Raw genomic sequence first — 24,371 nt, 5'->3', positions numbered from 1 at the left:
ATCGGATATGTATCGGATTCAGTACCACATACGAAAGTGACCCAGATCGAATTTGAAAATATCGGATTTGCGCCGTTCACGCTGTCATAGCATGATCGGATATGGGTCACATAGGGTCAAAAAAATCGGATTTGATGCGCTTTCGCCTGCAGTGTGAACGTAGCCTTAATTGTCAAGGTCTCAGTATGAGTGACTGGACAAAATCAGGCCAACAGCAGGGAAAGAAAACGCTTTTTTTTTCCAGCTAAGAAAGAGAGCCCAAAAACTCCTCTTCTTACTCAATTTCTCTCATTTTATTCACTCCTCTTTTCCTCAGACTCTGGTTCCTGTGGCCAGAGGATGCCAGCATTCGGAACAAGCGAAACAGGAACCGCTGTGGCTGCCTCGGTGGCTGCAGGTTCTTTGGAGGTACCAACATGGGGCTGGACTTCTTCAAGCTAGAAGATCTGACGCCCTCCTCCTCATCTGCATTCTCTTCATCCAGCACCGAGTCAGACATGTGTTACGGCCAATCTTTGCTACAGCCTGGGGAGTGTATCATTACAAAGGAAACGCCCAAAGTGGATGGTAAGATTTATTCTTTATTTTCTACTATCAACAAGAGTGACTCTCCTTTTAAGGAAAAAATAATTTCAATCTTTTTAATTCATAAGCAAACGTAAAGGAACCTCTCTGACTAAACAAGACCGTGCAGGAAGAATGCGTTTCCTTTTCTGTCCACAGCTCTGTGACTGAGGGTGTTTTAGATAAACAATATGTTGATGTATATACATTTTTTAATCCCTCTCATTTAGGAGGGAAGGCGGTAGGACTGAAAACAGACACACACTCTCCTTGTCTGCCTCCTGAGCTGCCTGAGAGACATGGTCAGCAACACCTGAGTCTCCAGGTGCCCCAACGATCCCACAGCTCGGCCTCTTCCTCTGAAGAAAACAGCTCCTCCAGTGCTGCCTTACCCTTACTGGCAGGAGAGAGAGATTCCCCCTCGCCAAGCACAGAGGAACGCGTGTTCCACATGAATGGCAAAAGCCCTGCTGAGTGAGTAGCACATTCATGTAATTTACTGTGGTCCCAAAATTCTGAACCCCAAATATTGAACTCTTCTAGTTATGTTCATGTATTAGATATAAAATGTCGAAGTTTTCCCTCTATATATTTCCTGTCATGCCTCCTGAATGCTGCATTTCCCCCGGTTTCTTTGCAGCACTCTAGGGGAAGTCCCAGAAGTATCACCGGTCTCACCCAACAGCTCCCAGGACCGCTCCTCAGTGCGCTCACCCCTCTGCTCTCCTCTCAAGCGTCAGTCCTCTGTGCATTCTGGTCGGCTGGGCAGCACCAAGAGCCTGTCGGCGGCCGTTTTCACCGATAAGCCGCCGCCGGTGTTGTCTGGAGGCGTGCAGTTCAGCAGCGAGGTTTCCCGCAGCGATGAGAACGTCTTGGATTCCCCCCATCAGCGTAGAAGCTACGGCTCCTTTCCCTTCACGCCGTCAGCGGACTCGAACACCTTCCATCAGTACCGCTCCGCCGACTCCAGCATGTCAGTGGCCGACAGCGAGGCCTACTTCTCCGCCGCTGAGGACTTTGAGCCAATCAGCAGCGCCGACGAGGGACCGGGGACTTACCCAGGACGCAAAAAGAAGAGGAGGCAGCAGATGCAGCAGCCTCAGCAGCCACCGTATCACATGGAGAACTACAGGTCAGATGAGATGATAACATACTTTAGAAAATGGAGCGTGCAATATGTCGCTAAGCCTCAGGGAAGCTTGCAAAAGTTCTCAAAGTTAAAGAGTTTGGAAATTTGAGAGCATGGTCAGATCATGTACAAGGTTAAGCATGGGGATTAAGGAGATGGTAGATTGAAGACAGCTCACAGTAACATCAAAGAGTCTGTCATTTCTCCTCTCTAAGAGCAGATGAATTAATGACCTGTGTAGAAAAGTTCTGACCTTGCTGCATTTCTTTCAAAGTGCTGCCCCTTTTAGATAATAATAAGGAGCAGTTGTAAAGAATTTGCTTTAATATATATTGTACATGTAAAGATTCAAACACCAAGAGAATGAGTGGTTTCACTTGAAGTTTGAAGGTAGCTGGAGTTGAAAGCAAATTCAGAGACCTTTTAAAAACAAGTAACTAGACTTTCAATCTTTACAATGATTGTAAAATGGCTCGATTCAGCTATGAGTTAGAATACCTGAACCGTGTTATGCAATTTTTATCTTTAATACCAAACTAGTTGCAAATATCAATGGGATGTAAAGCAACTTGGCCCGAAGCTAAATACGGTGCAGCTTTATTTTATTACTGCTATTCAATCATGCATGCACGGCTGAGCGTCATGGAGGGGATTTGAACAAATGAGATGTTTGATCCACGGCAGCCACTCACTGCAGGTGTGTTTCGCAAATTGGATTTCGCTCTCGTTCTGAAACGACCTCCTCATTTCTCCGCTGCCATAAATTGCCCTCGCATTGATTTCAGCGCGCTTTTTTGATTGATACAGCGTCCACGAAAACATAAATAATCGATTCGCTCTGGTGAAAAGTTTCAGTCGTGGAAACTATGAAAGCATAAAACTGCACGGGGACGTTCTCAACATTTTGGTTCGCAACTAAGCTCTCAAAGGATTTTTGCTTTTAGATGAAACGAAAGACCGTTTTGCACCAAAACACTGACATTTTTTTAATCACTTGACAAATTAATTTGAGTCCTTTTTATTCATATTTTGTCCTCCCACAGCCGAAGCTCCATCTACCACAGTGTCGAGGGTCCCCTCACGTACGTTCTCAACGGGGAGCTGATCACTGAACCACGTCCTCTGCCGATGCCGCCTACGCTCCCTCCTCTGCCGCCTCAGCCCCTGCCCAGCCACACATCTCAGGCCTCCTTTGTCTCAGCCCTGGCAATGGAGGAGGAAAGCTCAGTGGAGGCAGAAAAGATGGCGGAACCGGGCCCGGTAACTCGACAGCCTCACGTCATGGCGTGCTACCAGAACTACCTAGCCCACTACCAGGTAAATTCTTTAGCATTACACCCCTGATGGAAAATTAGTTCATCTATAGTCTGACATTATGATTTGATTATTATCCCTATATTTAACTTTACCTCTGCTAGGTCTCAAATTGGTCTGTCAAACAACCCACCAATAAAAGAACCTCCAAGTCTTCGCTGCATCGCCCCCTTGATCTGGACACGCCTACCAGCGAGGAGAGCTCTGGCTCTTTTGATCAGCTCTCCATCCCAAGCTTTAAGGTCTTTTATCTTAATAGTATTAATCTTCATGTAGTGAGATTACTGACTCAGTCCACATGTATTATTTCCTCTGTAATGCTGTTAATGCTGGCTTTGTGTCTCTGTGTCCATTATTCACTCAGACCATCAGTTTAAGAATGGGCCTGTTTCTTATACATTACAGGTAATAAAGCACGGCCTCTCAGCCAGCTCGCTGTTAGACAGAGGTGTTCAGCTGATGGGTGAGAACAACAGGTATTTGTTCTTCATCTTTATCACTTCCAGTTGAAACATTGTCATAGGAAAGTGTGTTTTTTGGGGGTTTTTTTTTGCTTTAAAGTCATAGATTTTTCCAATAACTTTTAATTATGAAGTTACTGTATTGCCGCTCAGCTTCATGGCATTGTTTTCTTTTTATCAGCCAGTAATGTGTCAGCCACCATTACTAATTATACTCTACAACACACAAGTTGCAGTCCTTTGAGGTTGCAGCTTCTTCTATGTTTGCTTTAAGCTCTCTTCATACCTCTACAGTACCCCGTATACACCCCTGGATAAGAGGGCCATGGAGAACACAGATGAGGACACAACCACAGATGACTGGTCTCTGGAGCAGCCCCTAGCTCAGACCAGAACCACTGCCATTGTGGAGGTGAAAGGAGCCATCAACGTGGTGCTCACACCTCTTGTGGCTGAATCCCTGGACAGGTAGTTACGAGGCTTATCAGACAGAGTTAGCTGGCCTGGAACATTTCTGTTGTCAGGCTGCCTCATTAGCCACATTTCCTTTAGAAATGGGTTTTTAATACTGGTCTGAAAAACCAGATTATAAAGATAATCTCATGACTGCCAAAAAACTCTTTCTCACACTGCACTTTCTTAGTTTCCGGTTATTTTTAGCCTGAGGCTAAGATTTGACCTTAAGCCAGTTTAATCCCTCTGCACACTGAAACTTGGATCGAAAATTCTGCTGACAGAGCTTCAGAGTCTGGTCCTTTTCTTGATTGTTTAGCAGTGGGAATCTTTAGTTTGCCGGAGGCCAGCAGCACTGGGTTGGAAATGTTCTTAAAGACATTAATCACTTGTTCAGTTTGGAGCCTTTACGGTTTTTTGCAGATAGATAAAACTTGTATCAACTCTTTCTATAAAACTTGAGGTTTTCTAATAGCTCTGTGTACTTGGTTTGTTTCAGGTACATCGAGTCCATGGCCCACTTTGCAAGCATCCGACACCCAGCAGCGATTCTGGATGACCTGCACGGGAAAGTCCTCAATGAAGCCTATCAGATCAGCAAATCTACCGTCACTGAGTCTGTAAGTACAGCAAGTCACAGCGCAGGGCAACAACAGCTTGACATTTAAATGTTGAGAGATTTAATAAAATCTCTGCCTTAGCTTAAAAGTGAGTAGAAGCGGGGTTTATTCCTGTTGACTCTTGTCCCTCTATTTTGGGTCTGGATCTGCACAGAGCCAAACAGGCAAGCAGGAGCATAAGCTGTCCAAGACAGAGGGCACGACCCCTGGTTCCCTAAACATCTCCCATGGCCAGACAGACCTGTCCGTCAAACCAGATAATGTGAAAATCAAGGGCCTCCAAGCCAACGTGTCCATCCCCAAGGTGAGACCTGTGACCCAGAATAATGAGAGGCCAGTGGCTGTCCTAAAAAATACGCTCTAGCCACAAGGGGTCGGGAGCAAGCACAGAATCATGAGCACTGCTGCAGATCCCTTTATACTGAAACAATGACTATGCAGTAGTTTCTGATTTAGTGTGGAGTATTTTAATAACAGCTTAGTGTTATTTAGCTGCTTGTTTATTATTTTTATTTTACTGTGGAGCTATAGATTTGGAAACATGGCCCTTTCCGAAGTTTCAGACCCCATTAGATTATCCAAGCATTTTTCAATACCTCTGAATGTGTATGACTACTTAAATGACTACTATCATACTTTTTCTTGTTATTCTGGACACAAGTATTTCTGAATGTTTGATTTTGAAGAGCAATATTTTTCCCACACAGCATTTCACTTCAAGTTGGATTTGTGTTTCTTTCTCTTGTTGTCTGTTATGTGCAGGTGAACCTTTGCCTCCTGCAGGCCTCTGTAGAGGAAGGGTCACCATCTTGCTCCAGTAAGAGTGTCACACATGTGTCTCTAGTGGCACTGTGCTTTGACAGGATTGCCACCCAGTTCAGGATGAACAGGTAATGCCTCCAGCTCTTGTCATGACATTGTATGTGTTTGTGTGCTTACAGTCTTACAGTGACTAAGCTTTTTGGAGTGTGTATGCCCGGGGCAAATATCCTCGTTTGACACGCTTGGTTTGACACACTCCGTCACGTTTGGTTGTTGGATTGCTTTTAAAAATATATATATATATATTTTTTTATATATATATATATATATATATATATATATATATATATATATATATTCTTTTCTTTCTTTTTTTTAGGAATGCTAGATCAGTAGGATTTAAGAATTCAGCCTAATTCAGATTTTTTTTAGTTTGAGTATGAAATCAACTAAATTTACATTATAAAGATTTTTAACATGCACATTTTCCGCTGCTGCTTTCAGGGGAATTGTAGAGGAGACTCCCAACACCACCGAGCATGGCCGACCCTCTGTCATGTTTGAGAAGTACGCTTCAGCCACTAAGATGCAGCCTCAGTCTTCGGGCTCTTTGCGCTCCAACGCCGGCATCGAGAAAGGCAAAGAGATCGCTGCAAGACTCAATATCCACCGAATCCACAGCCAGCTCCGAGGCCTGGACTCCACAGGTTGGCTTTGCAGAACAGTAGTCTTATTTGAACATCACTCCAACCTCTTTGTTACGACGCTGTGTAACAATGTGGAAAGATTTGCTCTTATTTGACTTTCACTATCAAGATTTGCTGGATTTTAGCACATGTTGTTTTTGTAGATTTGTAGCATTTTTTAATAGTTGTGTTACTTCTTCTTCATCTGTAGATATTGGCACATGTGCTATCACAGCAATTCCTTTTGAGAAGTCCAAAGTTCTCTTTGGCCTGGAGGAAATGGAGGAGTTTTCACTGGTGGATGAAACCGATGCCCAGGCAACAGCAGGCGATCTGGGCCGTTCTGCCGCATCTCTGGAGAAATGGGGCTGGATCATGTTTGAATGTGGCATTGAGAATCTCACAGTCAAAGGTAAGTCAATGCAGGCTCCTTAAACATATATCCTGACTAAGTTTGCTCCTGGAAATCTGAATATTCTGATTTAGATGAGGGCTTTTCTGTAGCCATTTCTAAATGTGTTACACTTGTTTTGCAGGGGGCCGTCAGTCAGGAGCTATTCTTTACAATGCGTTCGGTGTGATGGGGCGCTCAGACGCAGGAGGGAAGACAGGAATGTCGAAGTCCAACGGTTCAACCGGCTCTCAGACAGGAAGCGGTTATAGTACTGATATGTCTGATGACAACCTCCCACATGATGCTGTCAGTCCAGCCTCTGATGTTAATGAGCACTCAGACTCAGACGACCAGGTGAGAAACCAGAAAGTCTTCTAACCTGTGAAGTGGCTAAAAAAATGAGCATAACTCTGATGGCTTTTTGGTTAGGGTGAAACAACTGCCATGACAGTAAAATATAGGCCACTGCACAATAAAGAGAGATACCAAAGTGGATCTGGTAATAAACAGCATAACAGGAGGTTTAACCAAAATCATAAACTGTAACAGTAATGCATTTGTAAGGGGGTTGAAGGGCAGCCACATTGAAAAGATGAGGTTGCTTAAGAAGTAAGATATTCATCTAAAAGGCAGAAGTGTGAGAAACAGCAAGACACAACATGTTCATCTCGCTTGAGCAGGCAGGCAGGATTTTCACAGCCGACAGGTGTTTCCAGATGTGATGCTTAAATTTTTCTGCAGAAGCATGAAACAGCCCGAGGACCGAAAAGCGAGTGAAGCTGGCAAAAGACGCATCAGTCTGACTTTGCTTCAGAATCAAACACTGTTTTGCAGCGCCATCGGCTCCGATCTGGCAAAACAAAATAAACCAAAAAAAGCAAACAGTAGGACCCCGTTGCACCGTTTCTATTGGAAGACTCGCAGGAACAAAGAAATGCTGTGAAAAACATGTATCTACAGTTTGTCCCCCACGCGCTTGATGAAGAGGGAGTGGAGCACTGTGCAGGTTCCTCACGGGGGCTTTATTTCTGAAAATAGATTTCAGTCAGGATCAGTTATTTTAATGCTCCGAATCAAAGTCAGATAAGTGTTCATTTCCATATTCCTCGCAGGATATGTATCATCACTATAGAATTTATCCTGAACAACTAGCCAACAAGCTAACAGTGTCATAAAAAAGTGCAAAAGCTCTGCTGCACTCATTTCAAACTGAACATTGTCTTTAACTCTTTAAAACCAGTCAGAGCGGGCACGCTCTGTTTTGCGTAACTAGTTTTAAATCCCGGTAGCACTGCAACCATGTAAGATAGCGCAATAATTTTTTTTTGCATATGAAACCGGAGGAGTTGTACTTACATCTTATGCCATCAGCTTGTCCTCGGTCACAGTTTCCTTCCACATATAGCTTTGCAATAACTGCATAAAAAGCGCTTGCAGGAACAAAAACATAATATTCCAGAAACACGCTTTGCCGATCCGATCAGCTGTTCATAACACTTCCTACATCCATCAGCACAAACTTTCACGTGTCCGCCATGACCTGGCCGAAACCGGAAGTGACGTCATATTCGCGGAAATGTAGTTTTTTTTTTTTTTTTACCATCAAGGCCTCATGAGCCTATACTGGTGTTTTTAAAAGTTATGTTTGACTTTATGACTTTCTGTGTCGTTTCTGGGATGCTTAGGACTCAAATTGCACTGCTGGAAATAGTTTATTTTGATGCATATGCTGTTATTTTGCAAATTTGCATTAGAATATTTATTTTTGTTTTTCTGCAGTGTATAAAAATTGGTGTATTTCAAAAATAAAACTATGAAGACACTCAAAATAAATTTCCTGTGGTGGGAAACTATTTTGTGCAACTTTTTTGTATTTACAGTTTTGAGGGATAAGCCTCTTAAATTTCTCTAACTAGAATTATATGTTAAAAAAACAAAAACGATTTTCAATTTTTTTGTAGTTTATTGCACTTTTTTGCAATATATGTAATTACTATGCACTTAATGCATATATATTATTAAAATTTAGGCTGTAATGGTTGTATTTATGTATAGCAACTTGAAATGCTCCCAAAAATATCACTACAGCATGTAAAAATATAATATAAGCTCTGGCGGACTTGGTTCTATGGTAGGTCTTAAAGGGTTAATGGACAACAGTCTGATTCAGATTTTTTTTGCTCACATGAAAGTTAAAACAATAAAATTAATGTTCAGATATGTGCAAAGAAAAAGAAGAAAAAAAAGTCAAACTTATTTCTCACCCACGAGAAAAAAAGATGCAACAACCTTGCATACATTTTATTGAATCTGAAAAATGATCTGTGATAGGAAATGGAGCTCTACACAGAGGAGAGCCATAAACCCATTACCTCCTGTTAAATCCTCTTCAATTCTGCTCTGCAGGACGAAGGGGTCGAATCCGACGACCTGAAGAAAGACCTTCCTCTCATGCCCCCGCCGCCTGACTCCAGCAGCATGAAACTGACCATTAGAGAGATCTGGTTCAGTTTTGCTGCTCCCACCAATGTGCGGTCCGCCTCACAGGCCATCTCCAGGTAGGGCTCTGTGATGCCTATATGACGATACACTGTACAGAAAAGCTGTATTAAAATCACACCAGCTCCTTTCTTTACGTCAGACACTTCTCATCATCGTCTGTCTGAAGCACAATAAGCTGATTAGTAGTTCTTTTAGTTTTAAGTTGAGTTGTGAATTTCTTCATTATTTAGCCTACTGTGCTTGGCATCTGCACTAGAAAATAAAGAAACAAAGCAATTCTTAACCACTTGCAGTTGCAGGTATATTAATTTAAATGCAGTGCCTTTTAACCTATAAACTTTGCAGAAGTCTGATTATATTTTTGGTTGTAATGAGCAGTAGTTATTAAGGTGACTGTTGTGTCTGTGTGTGTTTATAGGCAGTTGAATCTTCTCAGCACAGCCACACCTGCCATTGGAGCCTGGTTGGTTCCCATTGACCAGCTCAAATCGTCACTTCGGAAACTGGACATGGAGGGCACGCTGCGCGTTTGTGCAGTCATGGGCTGCATCATGACCGAGGCTCTGGAGGTTAGGAGCACATATGTGTATACATGAGGAGTGTATGGGTCTCCTGGTTGAATTATTATTTCAAAACATTTTTCTTAAGTGAGCTTAGTATAATGGAAAAACATTTAAAACAGTTATAATTCCCAGCAACAGATGGCTTTATTTATTTATTTATTTCTCAATCCCCAACAGAAAAAGACCATCCACATCCCGATCAGGAGCAAGTACAACCGCGTGACCAAACGAGCCCGCTACCTCCACGAGAACCCCTCCTGCATGCTTTGTAACATCCTGCACCGCTACCTGCAACAAGCCGACTACTCTGTCATAGAGGAAGCTACTATGGTTAGTGCGAGCCCTTCTCTTCTGTTGCACTGCTGCAGGATCATAACACGATCATGTGTAGTGTAGCCTCAAACATCTCTTTTTTCTTGTCTTCTCTGCATTATTTAAATGAATCTGTGCTGATCTCTCCTCTCCTTTTACCCCAGAATGATGGGGTTCCAGCCCTGGTCACTCTAAAGAAAGGTTTGGTAGCATTGGCCAGGCAGTGGATGAAATTCATTGTGGTAACTCAGGGTTTCAAGGCTATTGGTCTGATGAGGCCCAACCAGCTTACCAAACCCAAGGAGCCTCAGCAGAACCAGGGTGACACAACTTTGGGACTGGACAATGGAGCTGCTCTGCAGAGTGACACCAGCGCGGACGGAGCTGAATTTGAATTCGATGCAGGTGGGAAACTACAGCTTTCACAGTGCTAATAATATTGCGAGGCACCCATCTGCTGCCACAGATGGGCTGTGAAACTCTTGACCTTTACTTTGTCAGTGTTTGCAAAGATGTGTTATAGACTGATACCACTAGTTTGCTGAAAGGAGCTCTGGGGTTGAGTGACAGACTGTTCAGCCTCTTTAAAGGATTTTTTTTTTTCAGAGTTTTATTTTGTGTTGTTATTTTTAAGCCACAGTGAGTGAACACACGATGTTGCTGGAGGTAGCATGTAGCCGCCCCCCACCGAAGGAAGCCAACTCTGGTCCTGTGAGCGGAGTGGAGATCATGAGGAAGCTTTCCAAGTCGCATACACACAACGAGTCTGTGCTCAGAATAAAGGTATGAGTTTCGGTTTTATGTCATGCATTCGTATACAAAGCAGGCTGTAAAGATGGCACAACAGATGGACGTGCTTTTTTGTAATGAAAAAAATCTTCAGAGATTGTGGATTTCACACGTTTGAATTGTCAGTTGGATGAAAAGAGTCATTGTTTTTTGGTTTTATTTTTTCTAACATTTCAAAACCCAAGGTTGCATAACGATAGTCTGGTTTACATAAACACTTTGCAAAGGTAGTAGCTCTCCACTGCAGACTGATTGTGCTGTCTTGGCTGTGGTATGAAGGTGATTCTGATTTTGGAAAGCCAGGAGGGATTAGAGCTGAGTGACGAGATGACATTTTCCTCTCTCCTAAATTAAAGTGTGATGTGTTTATACAGTATTTATTTATTTTTTTTAGACAACTCGGCTCTTTTGTCTAAAAAGTATTACCTCAGCTTTAGGTTCAGCCATGTTCATAATGTTGCCAGACGAAGTTTATCCCACCTGTCGCTGAACCTGAACGGGCTCTGGCAGCTTGAGAAAAAAAATGATATAGTGTGAACACAAACTCCTCTCAGCAATCTGTACATTTGTCATACCCAGGGTTCGCATCCCTACCAGTCGCTGAGCTACACCAGCGGTGACACAGCAGCTGACTCACCCGCCCATGTGAGCCGCGCAGGCCTGCCAGCCAAGGACAGCCCCAGGAAGGAGAGCCTTCTGAGCAACCTGACGGGCAGCTTTCGGAGTCTGCACAATCTGCTGGAGGGCACGCCCCAGAGGAACGAGCCGTCTGCCGCCACCGCAACCAAGAGCAGCTCGCTCACTCGCACAGGTGCTCACGCTCGACTGCTATTTTGTTGGACCGCTGCTAACTGCAGTATGGGGAAGGTTCTGGTAAAAGTCGATCATTAGCTCGAACTTGATTTTCATCACAGCTTCAAACAATCTAGTTGCATTTCTGTTCCAACAGTGACCTCTGCTGTTCAGCAATGTCAGTAATGAATAAGCTGCAGCGTGCTCTTAAATCCGCCACCAGCTCACTGTGAACAAATGTGTAGAGAGAGAGATTTGCACTTAAACCCAAGAAGGACAAAGATGAGAAATAAAAGCTGTAAAAAATAGATTAGAATATGTTTTTAAGGTGTGAAAAGTGTGGAAACATCTCCTTATACGCATTATCCACGTGCTGACTGTAAAAGATGAATTATGCATGAACAGCAGTCAATCCAAGTGTAATATCGAGGTTTTTGTAGTCTGTTCCGTGATGCAACATACTCTCAATCTCTCCTTGTTTAGGGACAGACATGCTGACTGAGCACCCGCTGCTGTCGGAGCCCTCCTCTGTCAGCTTTTACAACTGGATGTCCAACGCTGTGAGCAACAAGACGGGGGCTGGAGTCCAGGAGTCTCCGGTCAACCGCTCCCAGCACAACAGTCTACAGACAGGTGAGACACCATGAGCTTAATGGAGGATGATTTTGTTTTGCTATATAATGCTCTATTTTATGCATTTTTGTTATGATGATGTTGGAATAGATAAAACGATTATTAGCATATTCACTCTTGCGGTAACAGTTCAAAGTTTTCTGTAATGTTGTTTCAGTAGCCTCACTGGGTTCTTCTGTCAACCCCTGCTACCAGTACCAACCGCTGCCAGATAACAGTCCAGAAGGAGGTCAGGGCTAAGTAGTCACTGAGTGCTGTGCTGATGGTGTTGTTGAACTAATTAGCTGACTAGCAGCTAGTTTGTGATTCCCCCCCATTATGTCTGTGAAGGTTCTCAGTCACCCAGGTCATTGTAGTCAAAGGAGCTTGCAAAGAAAAGCGTCTGGACTTCTTTAAGTTGCTTGAAGACGTTTCACCTCTCATCCGAGAAGCTTCTTCAGCGTCTTCAAGCAACTTAAAGAAGTCCAGACGCTTTTCTTTGCAAGCTCCTTTGATTCCCCCCATTAGTTTGTTAGCCATCCAGACCACCTTCATATATACTAGAGAGATATTTTTGATTTATTGCAATGAAAGAAAATTGGAAATTGCGTCGCCTTTTTTTTTTGTTTGTTTTGCACGATTTGCAAAATTAGCACAAAAGTCTGCAAAATTCGTAAAAAAAAGACAGAAACCAGTTTGTTTTACAAAAGTATGGCATGCTATTGGAGACTAAAATGAAATGAGGAAAGGCTCTACACAGTTTCTGAAGCCTCAGCTCTGAATTTCTGGCTGTTTGGGTTTTTTTTGTTTGTTTTGTTTTGTCTTTTGGTTTTTTTAAGCCAGATGTGACCTATATTTGGATGAGGGTGGAAGACATGGCCTCCGTGATCTTATATGAACGAGTCGTTGTTCTCTTAAAAGCTCCATCAGGCTTTACTGTCTTCTTGCCTCTCCAAAGTTGTGAATTCCCACCAATTAGAGTGATTAATTTAAAATCATCATGCTAGTCTCTTCTTGTGTTTAGTCTGGTTCTTATAAGCCTCTCAAACTGTTCTCACACCTGAATTCTGGATCGTATCAGAAAAACAAGTCGGGGCCCAGGCCCCTGTTGCCATTTCTTACATGTAGCACACAAAAGATATCCAAGTCAGTTGTGTTCTCGCTCTGTGTGGTTTAGATTAAAATGCTGCCTGGGCACGCAACATCCACTTGGTCAGTGTGAATTCATCATTGTCTAAAAGTCCAGAACACATTTAGGACTGAAATGTCAGTGATTCGACTAAAAAGCGTCCTCGGATGGATGTAGTAGGAGCCGGTGTAAAGATTTTTACTGAGGAAGGATGTAACGATGCCTCCGTTCAGGTAGATAATAGTGGATGACAAGTTAACATGGAAATCACACATTGAACATGTTAAAAAAAAGTTGGCTAAACGTATTTATATCCTGGGTAATGTAAGATATATATTAGATTACAAGACAATGAGAATATTGTATTTTTCATTGTTTCTACCCTATCTGAGTTATTGTGTTGAAGTATGGGGGAATACATAAGTGACTAATATGAAACCATTATATTTATTACAGAAGAGAGCGATTCTTATTATGCATAATGTTAAATATAGAGAACACACTAATAGTTTGTTTATAAAATCGAAATTATTAAAACTAGAAGACATAGTGAAATTACAGACTTTAACTATTATGTTTAGGGCAAAAAATAAAACCCTACCTCTTAAGTTACAAAGTTTATTTGTATTGTGTTCAGAAAATGGGGACGGCAGAAGGAGGTTTTATTTTAAGCACCGGTTTGCTCGAACCACGCAAAGGCAAATGTGTCCAACAGTCACAGGCATAAGAAACTGGAATTCTCTCAGTGATCATCTTAAGTGTTGTACAAATGTTTCTCAATTTAAAATCTGCTATAAGAATAAAATGATAAACCAATATGAAGAAGTTGAAAATAATAGAATTTAATTGTAGAAAAATGATCCTTTTAGTTTGAGATTTAGTGGTATTGCTCATTGTTGAGTATATTGTTTTGTTTGCTTTGTTTTGTTTTGTTATGTGCAGAATATTGTCAGAGTGTAATTTTGGTTGCCTACTTGTATTATCACAGATAGGGGGCAGGTGTCAATAAGAATTTATTCTTCTTCCTGCTCCTTTTCATGCATGGAAACAGTGTTACTTTAATTGAAAGGAAGGTTGTGTATGGGAAATGAATTACTGCTGTACCATGTGTGAAACAAAAAATAAAATAAAATAAAAATAAGGGGCTGTAATCCAGGTGTGCCAAGATGAATCCGTATAACAGTTATATATAAGATACAGACAGACGCTTTGCCTCCAGTGTGTCTTCTCTTTTAGCTGTACCACTGGTGCCATTTCAGGTATTTTCAAAACCTTCACATCCTAAAGACCAAATTTCTCCTTGTGGGACAATTAAAGGATTATTATTACTATTCTATTTTTATGTGGTACTACGACTCCTTTTTGTTTTGTGAGTCTTGAAGTCTAGCCTCTCATGTTGTTTCCTCACTGGTGCTTTCCTGCCAAACACACTCTCAGTTTAGTGACCTGATATTTCTCTTATTCCTCACACCGCCGCTCTATCCCTCGCTCTGTTACCCCGTGCTCCCACTCATCTTCTAAGCTACAAACTGCGGCACTCTGCATTTTGTTTCACTCTCTCTTAACAGCAGTTTATTACTTGGAATCAGCCATGCAAATGACCGAAAAACATTTGTTACCTTCGCAATTGTGGATACATTTGTAAGTGTGTAATGATCGGATTTGTGCCAAAGATGATTAAGTTCGTCGTTATGTAGTCACCCAAGTGTGAGCCAATGACAGCACAGCAAATTAGCTGCAGCAGTTCCTCACAAACAAATTAAGGAAGTGTGATGTGGCTGTTTACAGTTGCAAATTGTGCATTAAATGGCTGTAAAGTTCCACTTAACGTTCTCTCTTGCTGTCTGTAATTCTTTCCAACATGTTTTTTACGAGGAGCTGGTGAAGTGCTCTGCTCTCTCACTGCTGCTTGTACGTGTGCCGCCTTTTCTTAATCCACGTGGATCCTAAACCTGCGTTAAACACCCTCAGGTGGGACGTGTAACCTGCCCACCATCCCTTCGGCCTCAGATTTCAACACGGTGCTGTCCAGTGACCAGAACACCCTCGACGGGACCCACTCCCAGCATTCCCAGCACAGCACGAGCCAGGACGACATGGCCGACATTGAAGAGGGGAACCAGTGTCCAGCTGCTGTTCAGCTGGCTGATGCTCAGGTTTGTCTCTAAATCTGTTTTTACACTTTATAATTAGCCATGAATTAGTCAGGCAGTTTATGTGATATCTGCTGCTCACTGATAAGTTTTAGAACTGCTTCAGAAATTGGTTTTTAAATGAGGCTTTTATGTTGATGCCATTAAAGCAGATAAAAGCTAATGCGGGCTTAATTCACACTGATTTGCAATTAGTCCGATTTGTTTATCGAGTTAGAAAAGCTGAATATCCAGCGGGTCTGTTGATAAGGAATCATTCTGTGTTAATATAAATGTCACCTGTCTCATACGTTCGGCTTTCCATTTCCTTATCTCACCGTTTTATTTAGATTTCATACGCAGATGTCAGACGGATAGAAAGCTTTTAGTTAAGCCTCTACAAAAATATCTTCTTTTCTGTGCGTTGATCGTCTGTTTTCATCCCCTCAGGTTGTTTTTAAGCCTTTGCTGAGCTACACAGGCATCCAGGCCCAAGATACCACTCCGCTTAGCTATAAGATGTATTTTGGAGAGCACCTGTCTTTTTCCGGCAACCTCGAGTGCCTCAGAGCAGACATTGCCGACTCTGATACCTCCAAGGAGCGCAAAAACAAGCGATCCAGGAGGTAAAACTGTCCTAAAACACGACATGTTGCATTACCCCTCCCTGCTTTTTGGCTTTTTAAGCCTTTTTCATTGGTTTCTTCTCTTAATGAAATTATCTGCTAACCCTTTGTGCTTCTTCTATATTAAGGCAAGGCATGGTGAACGTGCCTCCCCTTGAGTTCAAGCCAGCGTTGCTGATTGAGACTTTCAGCGTGAATGCCGTGGTGATGGAGAAGTCAACCAGCGCTCCTCAGGGCCCCACCGCAGCCCCGCTCTCCTTCCACGACCTCAACCGCCGCCACTACAATACATTCCACTGTGACTTCACTACAGCCTGCCAGGCCATCAGCCAGCGCGTCGACATGGCCCTGGTGCGCCTCATCCACCAGTTCAGCACCATGATCGATGATATCAAGGCCACGCAGACCGACATCAAGCTGAGCCGCTACACCGCCGGCTCGGCCTCCCCGACGCCCACCTTCAAGGCGCGGCCGTATCGCCACTTCAGGTCGTCGGACTTCAGCCGCAGCTCCCGTGGAAGCCTGAACGGGGCGGGCCGCAGCGGAACCCAAACTCTGAAGAGCAAGAGAGGAGTGGGTGGAGGGGGAGGATCAGGAGGGGGAGCCGCAAATGCTGGTGGTTTACCTCCAAACGGACCTCCATCGGGCATGGACACGCTGGGAAGAAGGGAGCCGAGAGGACGCAGCTCCCTCGGACGCTCAGAAAGACGCACCTCCAAGGTAACGACGATAATAAATAACACAATGGATAGAAAGTAATGTGTATATTTTGAGGAGCCAAACATAATGAAGACTTTGTGCAATTTATGAAATGAAAACCTCTAAAGTCTTGTAGTTCCTTTGTGCCTGTTCAACGGTTCTGTGAGGCGCACCTGTCCAGACCAGTAGAATCACTAAATTCACTCAGCAGCTGACATTTCCTCCACACAAACCCTAGAGGGAGCCAGTAGATTATAGGATTTTCTCAGAACACACAGTAGTATCTTAAACACATCTGTGATGTTTCAGTAAGAAATCTTTTTTTGCTCAGCTCTGAGTTTTCAACTTTAGAAATCTTCTTGCAAACATGTTTGACTTGGTGAAAGTTTCAGAAGTTGGAAAATGAGCTTCGAAGTTTGAGGCACTAAGCACTTTTAAATGAGATTTTTATTAAAGTAAATGATGTATGAGATACATTTGAAGTATTTTCCACTCTTAGGAAACTCTCCTGAAATAACCGAGTCACCTCCCTGACACTTATTTCACAAGTGTCTGTTTTCAGCTTTCATTAAGTGGCTCTGTCGTGACAGCTTACCGCATCATAACTATACTGTCAGAGTAAACAACGGGGTAATAAAATAAGGAATGAGTCAGCAGGCCTGTTTATTTACCCTTCAGCCCCACGATGCATATTGCGGCACGTCTACTTTCTGTTTCATAATCTGGAATATTGCGTAATGCCCTCAGGTGTCACGGAAAGGGTCCCGTGACGTGGCCGACCACATGGCGATCCAGATGGATGACTCGGACTCCATCACGGTGTCAGAGCAGAGCGAGCCATCAGCAGAATGTTGGCAGAACATGTACAAGCTGCTCAACTTCTACTCCCTCATCTCCGATCCCACTGGCATCCTGGAGAAAAGCTCCCCGGAGAACTGCCTTTCAGGTGGAAAAAAGCTTCCAGCATCCAGTTCCACATTTCAGTTGTTTAGCTTAACTGTGCCTTTTTCATTCCGCTTTACTCTTCGCTTTATTTTTAGAGGTTGTTACTGTCTTATAATCTGCACACTATGCTCTGCAAATCTGACCGACTCATTCATTTCTCCTGTTTGTGACTGTCAGTTTATCCTACTAGAATATTTTACTGCTGTAACAGAGGAGGCTATGAAGTAGTGACCATTCCTTCGGAGTGGGAGGATAAACTTTCCCAATTTAATTAAAAAAAAAAAGTGGTGCATCTGTCATCACCGTTTTTATAAGTGAAAGTACAGAAGCAGTTTTTAATGTAACGTGTAAATCTAAATTCGCAGAGACGGGACGTCACACCTCAGAGCCGTTCTGTAAAGTGATATTTGAGAATGAGCAGCAGGACCCCAACACGCCCAGCAAGCCTCCCGGTGCGGGTGGAAGGCGACGCAGCCTTGTGAGCTCCGAGCCTCAGCACGTCACGCTCATCGTGTTCGGCATCGGCATGGTGAACCGCACACACCTGGAGGCGGACATCGGCGGGCTGACCATGGAAGCAGAACTGAAGAAGATACATGGAAGTTTCACCCTGAAGGAGAAGATGAAAGGTTAGGCAGGGATATTGACACAGATAATGATTTTTCCATCTTTTTTTATGGTAGGAAAGATCCGATATGAAACTTTAGAAAGTCCCAAAGTAGATCGATGCAGGTGTGCAAAAAAAGGGAAGTTCCTGGTCAGTAGAAGTTTGGTTTGTTTGATCTGATCTCTTTTTGGTGTTGTTGTTGTGCCTGCAGATATTCTGCACCAGAAGATGACAGAGACGTGCGCATCGGCTCACATAGGAGGGGTAAACATCGTTCTGCTGGAGGGGATAACTCCTGACATTCAGTACGTGCAAACTTTCCTTCTGTTCAGACTGTCGGTTAAATATTTTAGCAGCTATTTAAAAAGAAACAAAGCATTTTAATCGAAGCGCTTTGTTCCTGTCTAATCTAAACTGTATTGATCCTCACTCTCTCTCATTAATGTTTTTTTTTTCTTTTTTAATAATTCAGCAGGTGGTAGTGTTTTTCTTTTCTATTAGTTTGAATGTTTTCTTTAAAAATGTGTCGTTTTTTTTATTTCTTAATCACAATTTTGTAAAGTGAACAACTTTTGCAAAATGTACTTTACTCTTATCTAAAAAGTTGATTGAGTGTTTAAGCAAAAACTCCATAAACACCTTTAAAAGCCCTGGTTGTGTTAGTGCTCAGTGAGAACTATTTACAGGCTCCTGTCCAGCCAGTTAATTTTATTATGTTTTCTTTTTACTGCAAGCAATTTCCTCAAAAGGTAGCCAACCTAATCAGGTTGCAAGCCTTGTATTTATGCTTTTAGACAGGCCGGTGTGTCTCCACACTGTTTTGATTCAGTTTATTACATAAATAGATGGCTTACTTAAGAAATCCTCCCACTGTGAAAATAAAACTGAGACGTAATACTGTTTCCGTAATGTACCTGCACACTCTGCCTGTTTTTAGATTTATGTGGCCAAGACAGTAGCATTTTCGAGTTGTTACTGTGATTGCTTATTTTGGCTCTTGTCCTTTTGACTCAAGCGAAAACAATGTGCGAAGACAGCAGGTCCCAGTGCAGAAGTAAAACAAAACGATGGCGTCTGACATATCGGTGGCTTGTCAGAAGTTGTTTTAGTGTTGCCTCCTAGATGCAGTTTAATTATGAGTATGTTCAGCTCTGGTTCTCTGAGCTGCCTGAGCTCATCTTTGTGTTTTAACTGCTTTGTTAATCCAGAGCCTTATCATAAATAACGTCTGAACTTTTTAACAGTACATTTAATGTGAAAAATTGCTCTGACCTTCAAGTTTCTCAAATTATTTTACACTTTCTTCTTCTTCTTCTTTTTTAATTTGCTTTCCCTTCCTACTACTTGCCTAGACTGGAGGATTTCCCAACATCTCCCACCAGCACTGCTAAACAAGAGTTTCTGTATGTTTATGCTGCCTTTTAGGGGACTCATTAAACCAAAAGCATAACTTCCTTAAATGTACATCCATCATTTGTTTCAGTCACCTGTTTACATCTGTTTTCAGTGAGCATTTACACAGATCTGTCCCCATTAAGTTTGTGCAAATGGAGCAACAGCCACTGGCTAAACACCTGTGGATTGTTGTTGCTGACTTTGTTTTCTTCTTCCCCAAAACATAAAATCATCTGATTTCTTTCTCATCTCACTTTTTTCTATAAAATATCAGAAAAATAAAAGCGAGTCAGTGCAGTATCTCTTTGTATCAGTGAGAAGCAGAAAAACGAAATATTTGAGACGCTGAAGCCAAAAAATAGTGCCTCATTATCTATCATGTTCTCTTCTAATGTCATCAATCTGATAAAACACTGCAGTCTATTAATATTTAGTCCACGCGATATCATTTTCCTTTAGCTGAGCCAGCCAGGCTTGCAGACCATGCATTCTTTGTTATTCATTCATAGCGTCACTACCATAACTTCTCATTACGTCCCTAAAAAAACAAAAAACAAAAACGCACACACAAATAATTGCAGTCCTGAATTTGCATGGTGTTTCACTGTTTGGTGTCTAACCCCACCTTCATTCATAAGTCCACATCTTCTCTATGATTGCATTTTTTTTGCCTTGCTTATCCCGGTTTCCTCCGTGTTTACAGAACGGTGGTCAAATGCAACATCGCCAAGTCTCAAGCCTTGTACAGCGCCCAGCGGGGCCTGAAGACCAACAACGCCGCTGTCTTCAAAGTGGGGGCCATCATGATCAACATCCCCCAACACCCGGCTACCCTGCACAGTATGATGGTCCGCAGCTCCCATCAGCTCTCCAAGCAAATCTCCGACCTCATCCGCCAGCCTTCCAATGCGTACGTCTGCTTCACCTATTCAGCTTTTGTTCCCACTTCAAAGTAATCAATTTCAAAATGTGCTCAACTTGAGCCCATAAATGAATCCACCATGCTGTCTCTGAAGTGTAATGTTTACTCATTCAGTTCGTAATGTCTACTAAACAGACACGTTACTACAGCAGGTCCACAATGTCGCTGCCTTTAAAACCTGTGTGTGGTCTGTTTCCATGGTAATATGCTGAATTATGTTAATATATTTATAGAGTTGTAGGTGTGCTTTGGGTATTAAAGAACTTGTCTATAATTTGATTTTCGCTGGAATGGAAGTCGGTATCTGCAGAGTTCTGAAAAATAACACACATAACTGAATCAAAGCATTAGCAGTGACTTTTCCATGTGCAGCTTCCTTCAACGCAGTTTACCTCATAAGGCTTTGTGGATAAATCGGAGGCGCTGCTTCCCAAATCCAGTCCAGACATTAACATATTACATCATCACTTGAACATGTAACTATGTAGCACTTTTCTAGCCTCACTGACCAATCAGAGTGATTTCCACACACATTTATAAAACACTTTACTTTCTACTTAAGCACTTTATCTACCCACACACTGGCGGCCAATTTAGAATCATCAGTTTAAATTAACATGGACATTTCTGACTGTGGGAGGAAACCCACACAGCCAGCCACCCTCCTGACGACACAGCACACATAATAATAAACATAAACTCTGTTCAAAAGTGGAATACTGATAAAGTCTCATCCTATGGAAGTAATTAAATCATCTGAAAGAAAAACAGAAATATTAACACGAGGAGATTATAAAGAGAATCAAACGGGGCATTGGGGAACAAGGCGGCATTTATAAACACATATCAAACATTCATTAACGGCTCGCAGTAAAAGAACGTTTAAGAAGGGATTTAAAAGGCGGTAAAGAAGTTGATGGATGTAAGTGGGATTAAGGCTATGTAATACTTTAAAAGCCAAAGTTGCGGCTAAAGTAGCAATCCTGACCTCATGAGTAATTGTTTTTACGTTTTTTAACAGCCAACCTCCTAATAGGGAGGACACCCCCACCCCGCAACCCTCTGACAAAGCATCCAGCATCAACCAGACCCCTGTCGAGGCCAACGAGTTCCCTCAGCTTCCCGAAGGCCTGGAGAAGAAGCCCATTGTCCTCAAGTTCAGCGCCATGATGGATGGCATCACCATTGGCGCAGCCCTGCTCCCATCACTGAAAGCAGAGTACAAGATGGGCCGCATGAAGAGCCACGGCATGACGGGTGTGTGAAAATATATCTGATGCAAACTCCTGCAATGATATTTATTTAAAATGATCGTTTTCCTCCCGGCCTCTTGTACCAATTTGCTGAGGTTAATGAGTCATGATATTCCTTCTCTCACCAACTTGTCTTTAGGAGCACAAACCAGTTTCACGTTTGAGTTGCCGAACCACAAACTTTGCTTCCAATCAAAAGTGTCCCCGGTGGACATGTCCCAGCACACTATGTCGCCATCAGCCAGCCTCACGCTGCCGCCGGTTACAATGTCGGGAGAGTACATCATGGAGGATCACGATAGTCACTCAGACCAGGGCTGGGCGCCAGACGACTTCCCAGCAAAACAAGGAAACTACCTGCAGGGCAACTACCTGCGATGTGTAGCTGAGGTAAAACGTTACAGCAGCAGGTGCTTTACCTAAAAGCCTGTTGATTTACAATCTGCATTTTAAATCTTTAAAGTTTTGTTATTTGTAACATCTAACTGATCTTTGTGTTCGCTGTCCTCTCCCGTGCACAGATTGGCTCTTTTGAGCACAACCTGACCACAGACCTGCTCAACCACCTGGTCTTTCTGCAGAAGGTTTTCATGAAGGAAGTGAACGAGGTCATTCAGAAAGTGTCAGGTACCGTAACGTAAACCTTCTGTTTTTTTATTATTATTCTAATTATTATCTTTTACATTTTTAGAGACTTACCAGAATCACAAACACGTTACAGTAATGTATCCTCTATGTGCTGCTGCAGCAGCCGAGCTTTCCCTTTGGATCAATAAAGTTAATCTAATCTCAGACATCTGGCTTTCCCCCACAGCATTCTGTATCCTACAGCTGCTGCTTAAGTTGATAAAAAATCGTTTTTCCTCAAATATCAGTGCCCGATGCGCGGCTACAAATCCACCCTTATTTCCACATTATTGATAGTATTTTGTTAAGCTCACCAGGCTTGATTGATATAATTGCCCAACAGAAAGAGTAGTGGTAGTTTTTTTTTTGCCATTTTAGAGAAAAGAATAACGATGGAGGCACATTAAGGAGGAAAAACTGCAATTGAAGACTACAGCAGATTAATACTTGCACATCTGCCCCTGGTCCACATTGCCACACTTCAGCTATGTTTTATCCAGCTTGTGTGTGACCTGAAGTGACCTGTAAGGTGTGTGTGTTCTGTTCTGCCAGGAGGAGAACAACCCATCCCACTCTGGAATGAGCACGACACCTCAACAGATGCAGACAAACCCAAAATCCTGCTTTATTCTCTCAGCCTCAGGTTCAAGGTATCTGATGTTCAGTTTGTTTCAGCTTTGGGAGAAGCTTTGTGTTGTTTTGAAGGGATGAAACCAGTTAAAGTTTTCTCTGTGGAGATTTTATTGTTGTCTTCGTGTTCACAGGGAATCCAGATGACAGCAACCACTCCCTCCATGCGAGCCGTGCGTTTTGAGACAGGCCTGATTGAGCTCGAGCTGTCCAACAGAATCCAGTGCAAGGCTCAGGCTGGAGGCAGCAGCAGTTACCTGAAACTCTTTGGAAAATGTCAAGTTGACCTCAACCTAGCCCTTGGACAGATTGTCAAACACCAGGTACAAATGAAATCCTGCACGTATTGACGAGCAGTGCGTCTTACTCAGCATACAGACACAGAATCCTCACTTCTTAATAGGGCTGCCACAAACGATTATTTTTGATAGTCTACTACTAATCAGATCATGCATCCATTGGACGTACAGCTTATTGCACCAGCATGCATCTGCTCTTGTATAACTATCATTAGCTTAAAGCTTTAAGTGTTTAAGGTATGTGCTAACTAACAATAAAGACAAGATGATAGTTTATTAAATTTTAATGAAATCTGCAGGTTGTTTCGGTGAAGTTTAATAAACTCCTTGCTATCTAAAATATAACAGGACACCGGAGTATATTCTCAAGCATCTCACACTTCTGATAATCAGCTGTCTGCTTGATGTTTATTCAGCTGTGTAAAAACTATAACTTTAATCTCAGCCAAACCCCACAAATAAAATACTAAAAAAAGCCAAACAATAACATTTTTAAGTTATCTAAGTGACTTATATATGTTTTACCGGAGTAGCGAAAGACAGCGGTGGGTTTGAAAACGATTTGCCGAGAGTCCGGTGTTCTCACGGGCTCTTGTGAGCCTAGCCCCCGGCTAGCTATCAAGCTAGTGGGTAACAGACGTCTCCGAAAACGTCGGAGCGCTTTTGAAAATATGTGGTGTCTTGATAAACTGAGCAGATATTTGAGGTTTACACAGCTACATTCTCGCCTGAAAATATGCTAAACGTTTATTTTGTGACCCAGAAAGAATAATAAGAGTAATATTAAAACTAACTAGCTGGGACAGAGCTACTTCTTCTTCGGGGTTTAACGGCAGCTGGCATCCTTGTACATGCAGTGCTGCCATCTTCTGTTTCAGTCCGTTATTACACTCTTAAATCCTACTACTTATTCATGCGTCTTTTGTGATCTTACAAATCTTCAAACGAGGCGTCGACTATTAAATCAGTCGTGGACGATTTTGATAGTCGACGTAATCGTGACTAGTCGACTAATCGTGGCAGCCCTGCTTCTTAACAGGTCCTGTTCGTCCCGTGCTTTATCGTATCAGATGAAGTCAAGTCAAGTCAATTCAATTCAATTCAATTTTATTTATATAATGCCAAATCACAACAACAGTCACCTCAAGGCGCTT

The 24,371-nt window shown here is 42.5% G+C and overlaps 1 protein-coding gene across 5 annotated transcripts in view; it reads left to right on the top strand.

Moving 5' to 3' along the window:
* Nucleotides 1-24,371, top strand: part of bltp1 (bridge-like lipid transfer protein family member 1) — an 81,088-nt gene that overhangs the window by 25,655 nt on the left and 31,062 nt on the right. For 3 of the 5 annotated variants that reach the window (XM_085143769.1, XM_085143768.1, XM_085143770.1), the window contains exons 26-58: nt 317-567; nt 795-1,038; nt 1,205-1,696; nt 2,737-3,010; nt 3,112-3,249; nt 3,413-3,483; nt 3,763-3,936; nt 4,421-4,541; nt 4,696-4,845; nt 5,304-5,431; nt 5,808-6,010; nt 6,201-6,401; nt 6,526-6,737; nt 8,790-8,941; nt 9,304-9,454; nt 9,626-9,778; nt 9,925-10,165; nt 10,395-10,543; nt 11,129-11,360; nt 11,825-11,974; nt 15,054-15,238; nt 15,665-15,840; nt 15,969-16,560; nt 17,287-17,485; nt 17,850-18,113; nt 18,303-18,396; nt 19,444-19,494; nt 20,190-20,396; nt 21,430-21,665; nt 21,801-22,051; nt 22,183-22,288; nt 22,841-22,938; nt 23,053-23,241. In XM_085143769.1, the coding sequence (XP_084999895.1) occupies nt 317-567; nt 795-1,038; nt 1,205-1,696; nt 2,737-3,010; nt 3,112-3,249; nt 3,413-3,483; nt 3,763-3,936; nt 4,421-4,541; nt 4,696-4,845; nt 5,304-5,431; nt 5,808-6,010; nt 6,201-6,401; nt 6,526-6,737; nt 8,790-8,941; nt 9,304-9,454; nt 9,626-9,778; nt 9,925-10,165; nt 10,395-10,543; nt 11,129-11,360; nt 11,825-11,974; nt 15,054-15,238; nt 15,665-15,840; nt 15,969-16,560; nt 17,287-17,485; nt 17,850-18,113; nt 18,303-18,396; nt 19,444-19,494; nt 20,190-20,396; nt 21,430-21,665; nt 21,801-22,051; nt 22,183-22,288; nt 22,841-22,938; nt 23,053-23,241 (6,535 nt within the window). Of the gene's footprint in view, nt 1-316; nt 568-794; nt 1,039-1,204; nt 1,697-2,736; nt 3,011-3,111; nt 3,250-3,412; nt 3,484-3,762; nt 3,937-4,420; nt 4,542-4,695; nt 4,846-5,303; nt 5,432-5,807; nt 6,011-6,200; nt 6,402-6,525; nt 6,738-8,789; nt 8,942-9,303; nt 9,455-9,625; nt 9,779-9,924; nt 10,166-10,394; nt 10,544-11,128; nt 11,361-11,824; nt 11,975-12,131; nt 12,204-15,053; nt 15,239-15,664; nt 15,841-15,968; nt 16,561-17,286; nt 17,486-17,849; nt 18,114-18,302; nt 18,397-19,443; nt 19,495-20,189; nt 20,397-21,429; nt 21,666-21,800; nt 22,052-22,182; nt 22,289-22,840; nt 22,939-23,052; nt 23,242-24,371 lie in introns of all 5 variants that reach the window. The other 2 variants (XM_085143766.1, XM_085143767.1) reach the window with 2 other exon arrangements.

This window comes from Neolamprologus multifasciatus, chromosome 19, assembly GCF_963576455.1.
Source record: "Neolamprologus multifasciatus chromosome 19, fNeoMul1.2, whole genome shotgun sequence".
Lineage (NCBI taxonomy): Eukaryota > Metazoa > Chordata > Actinopteri > Cichliformes > Cichlidae > Neolamprologus > Neolamprologus multifasciatus.
This window is presented reverse-complemented; position numbering and strand designations above follow the sequence as displayed.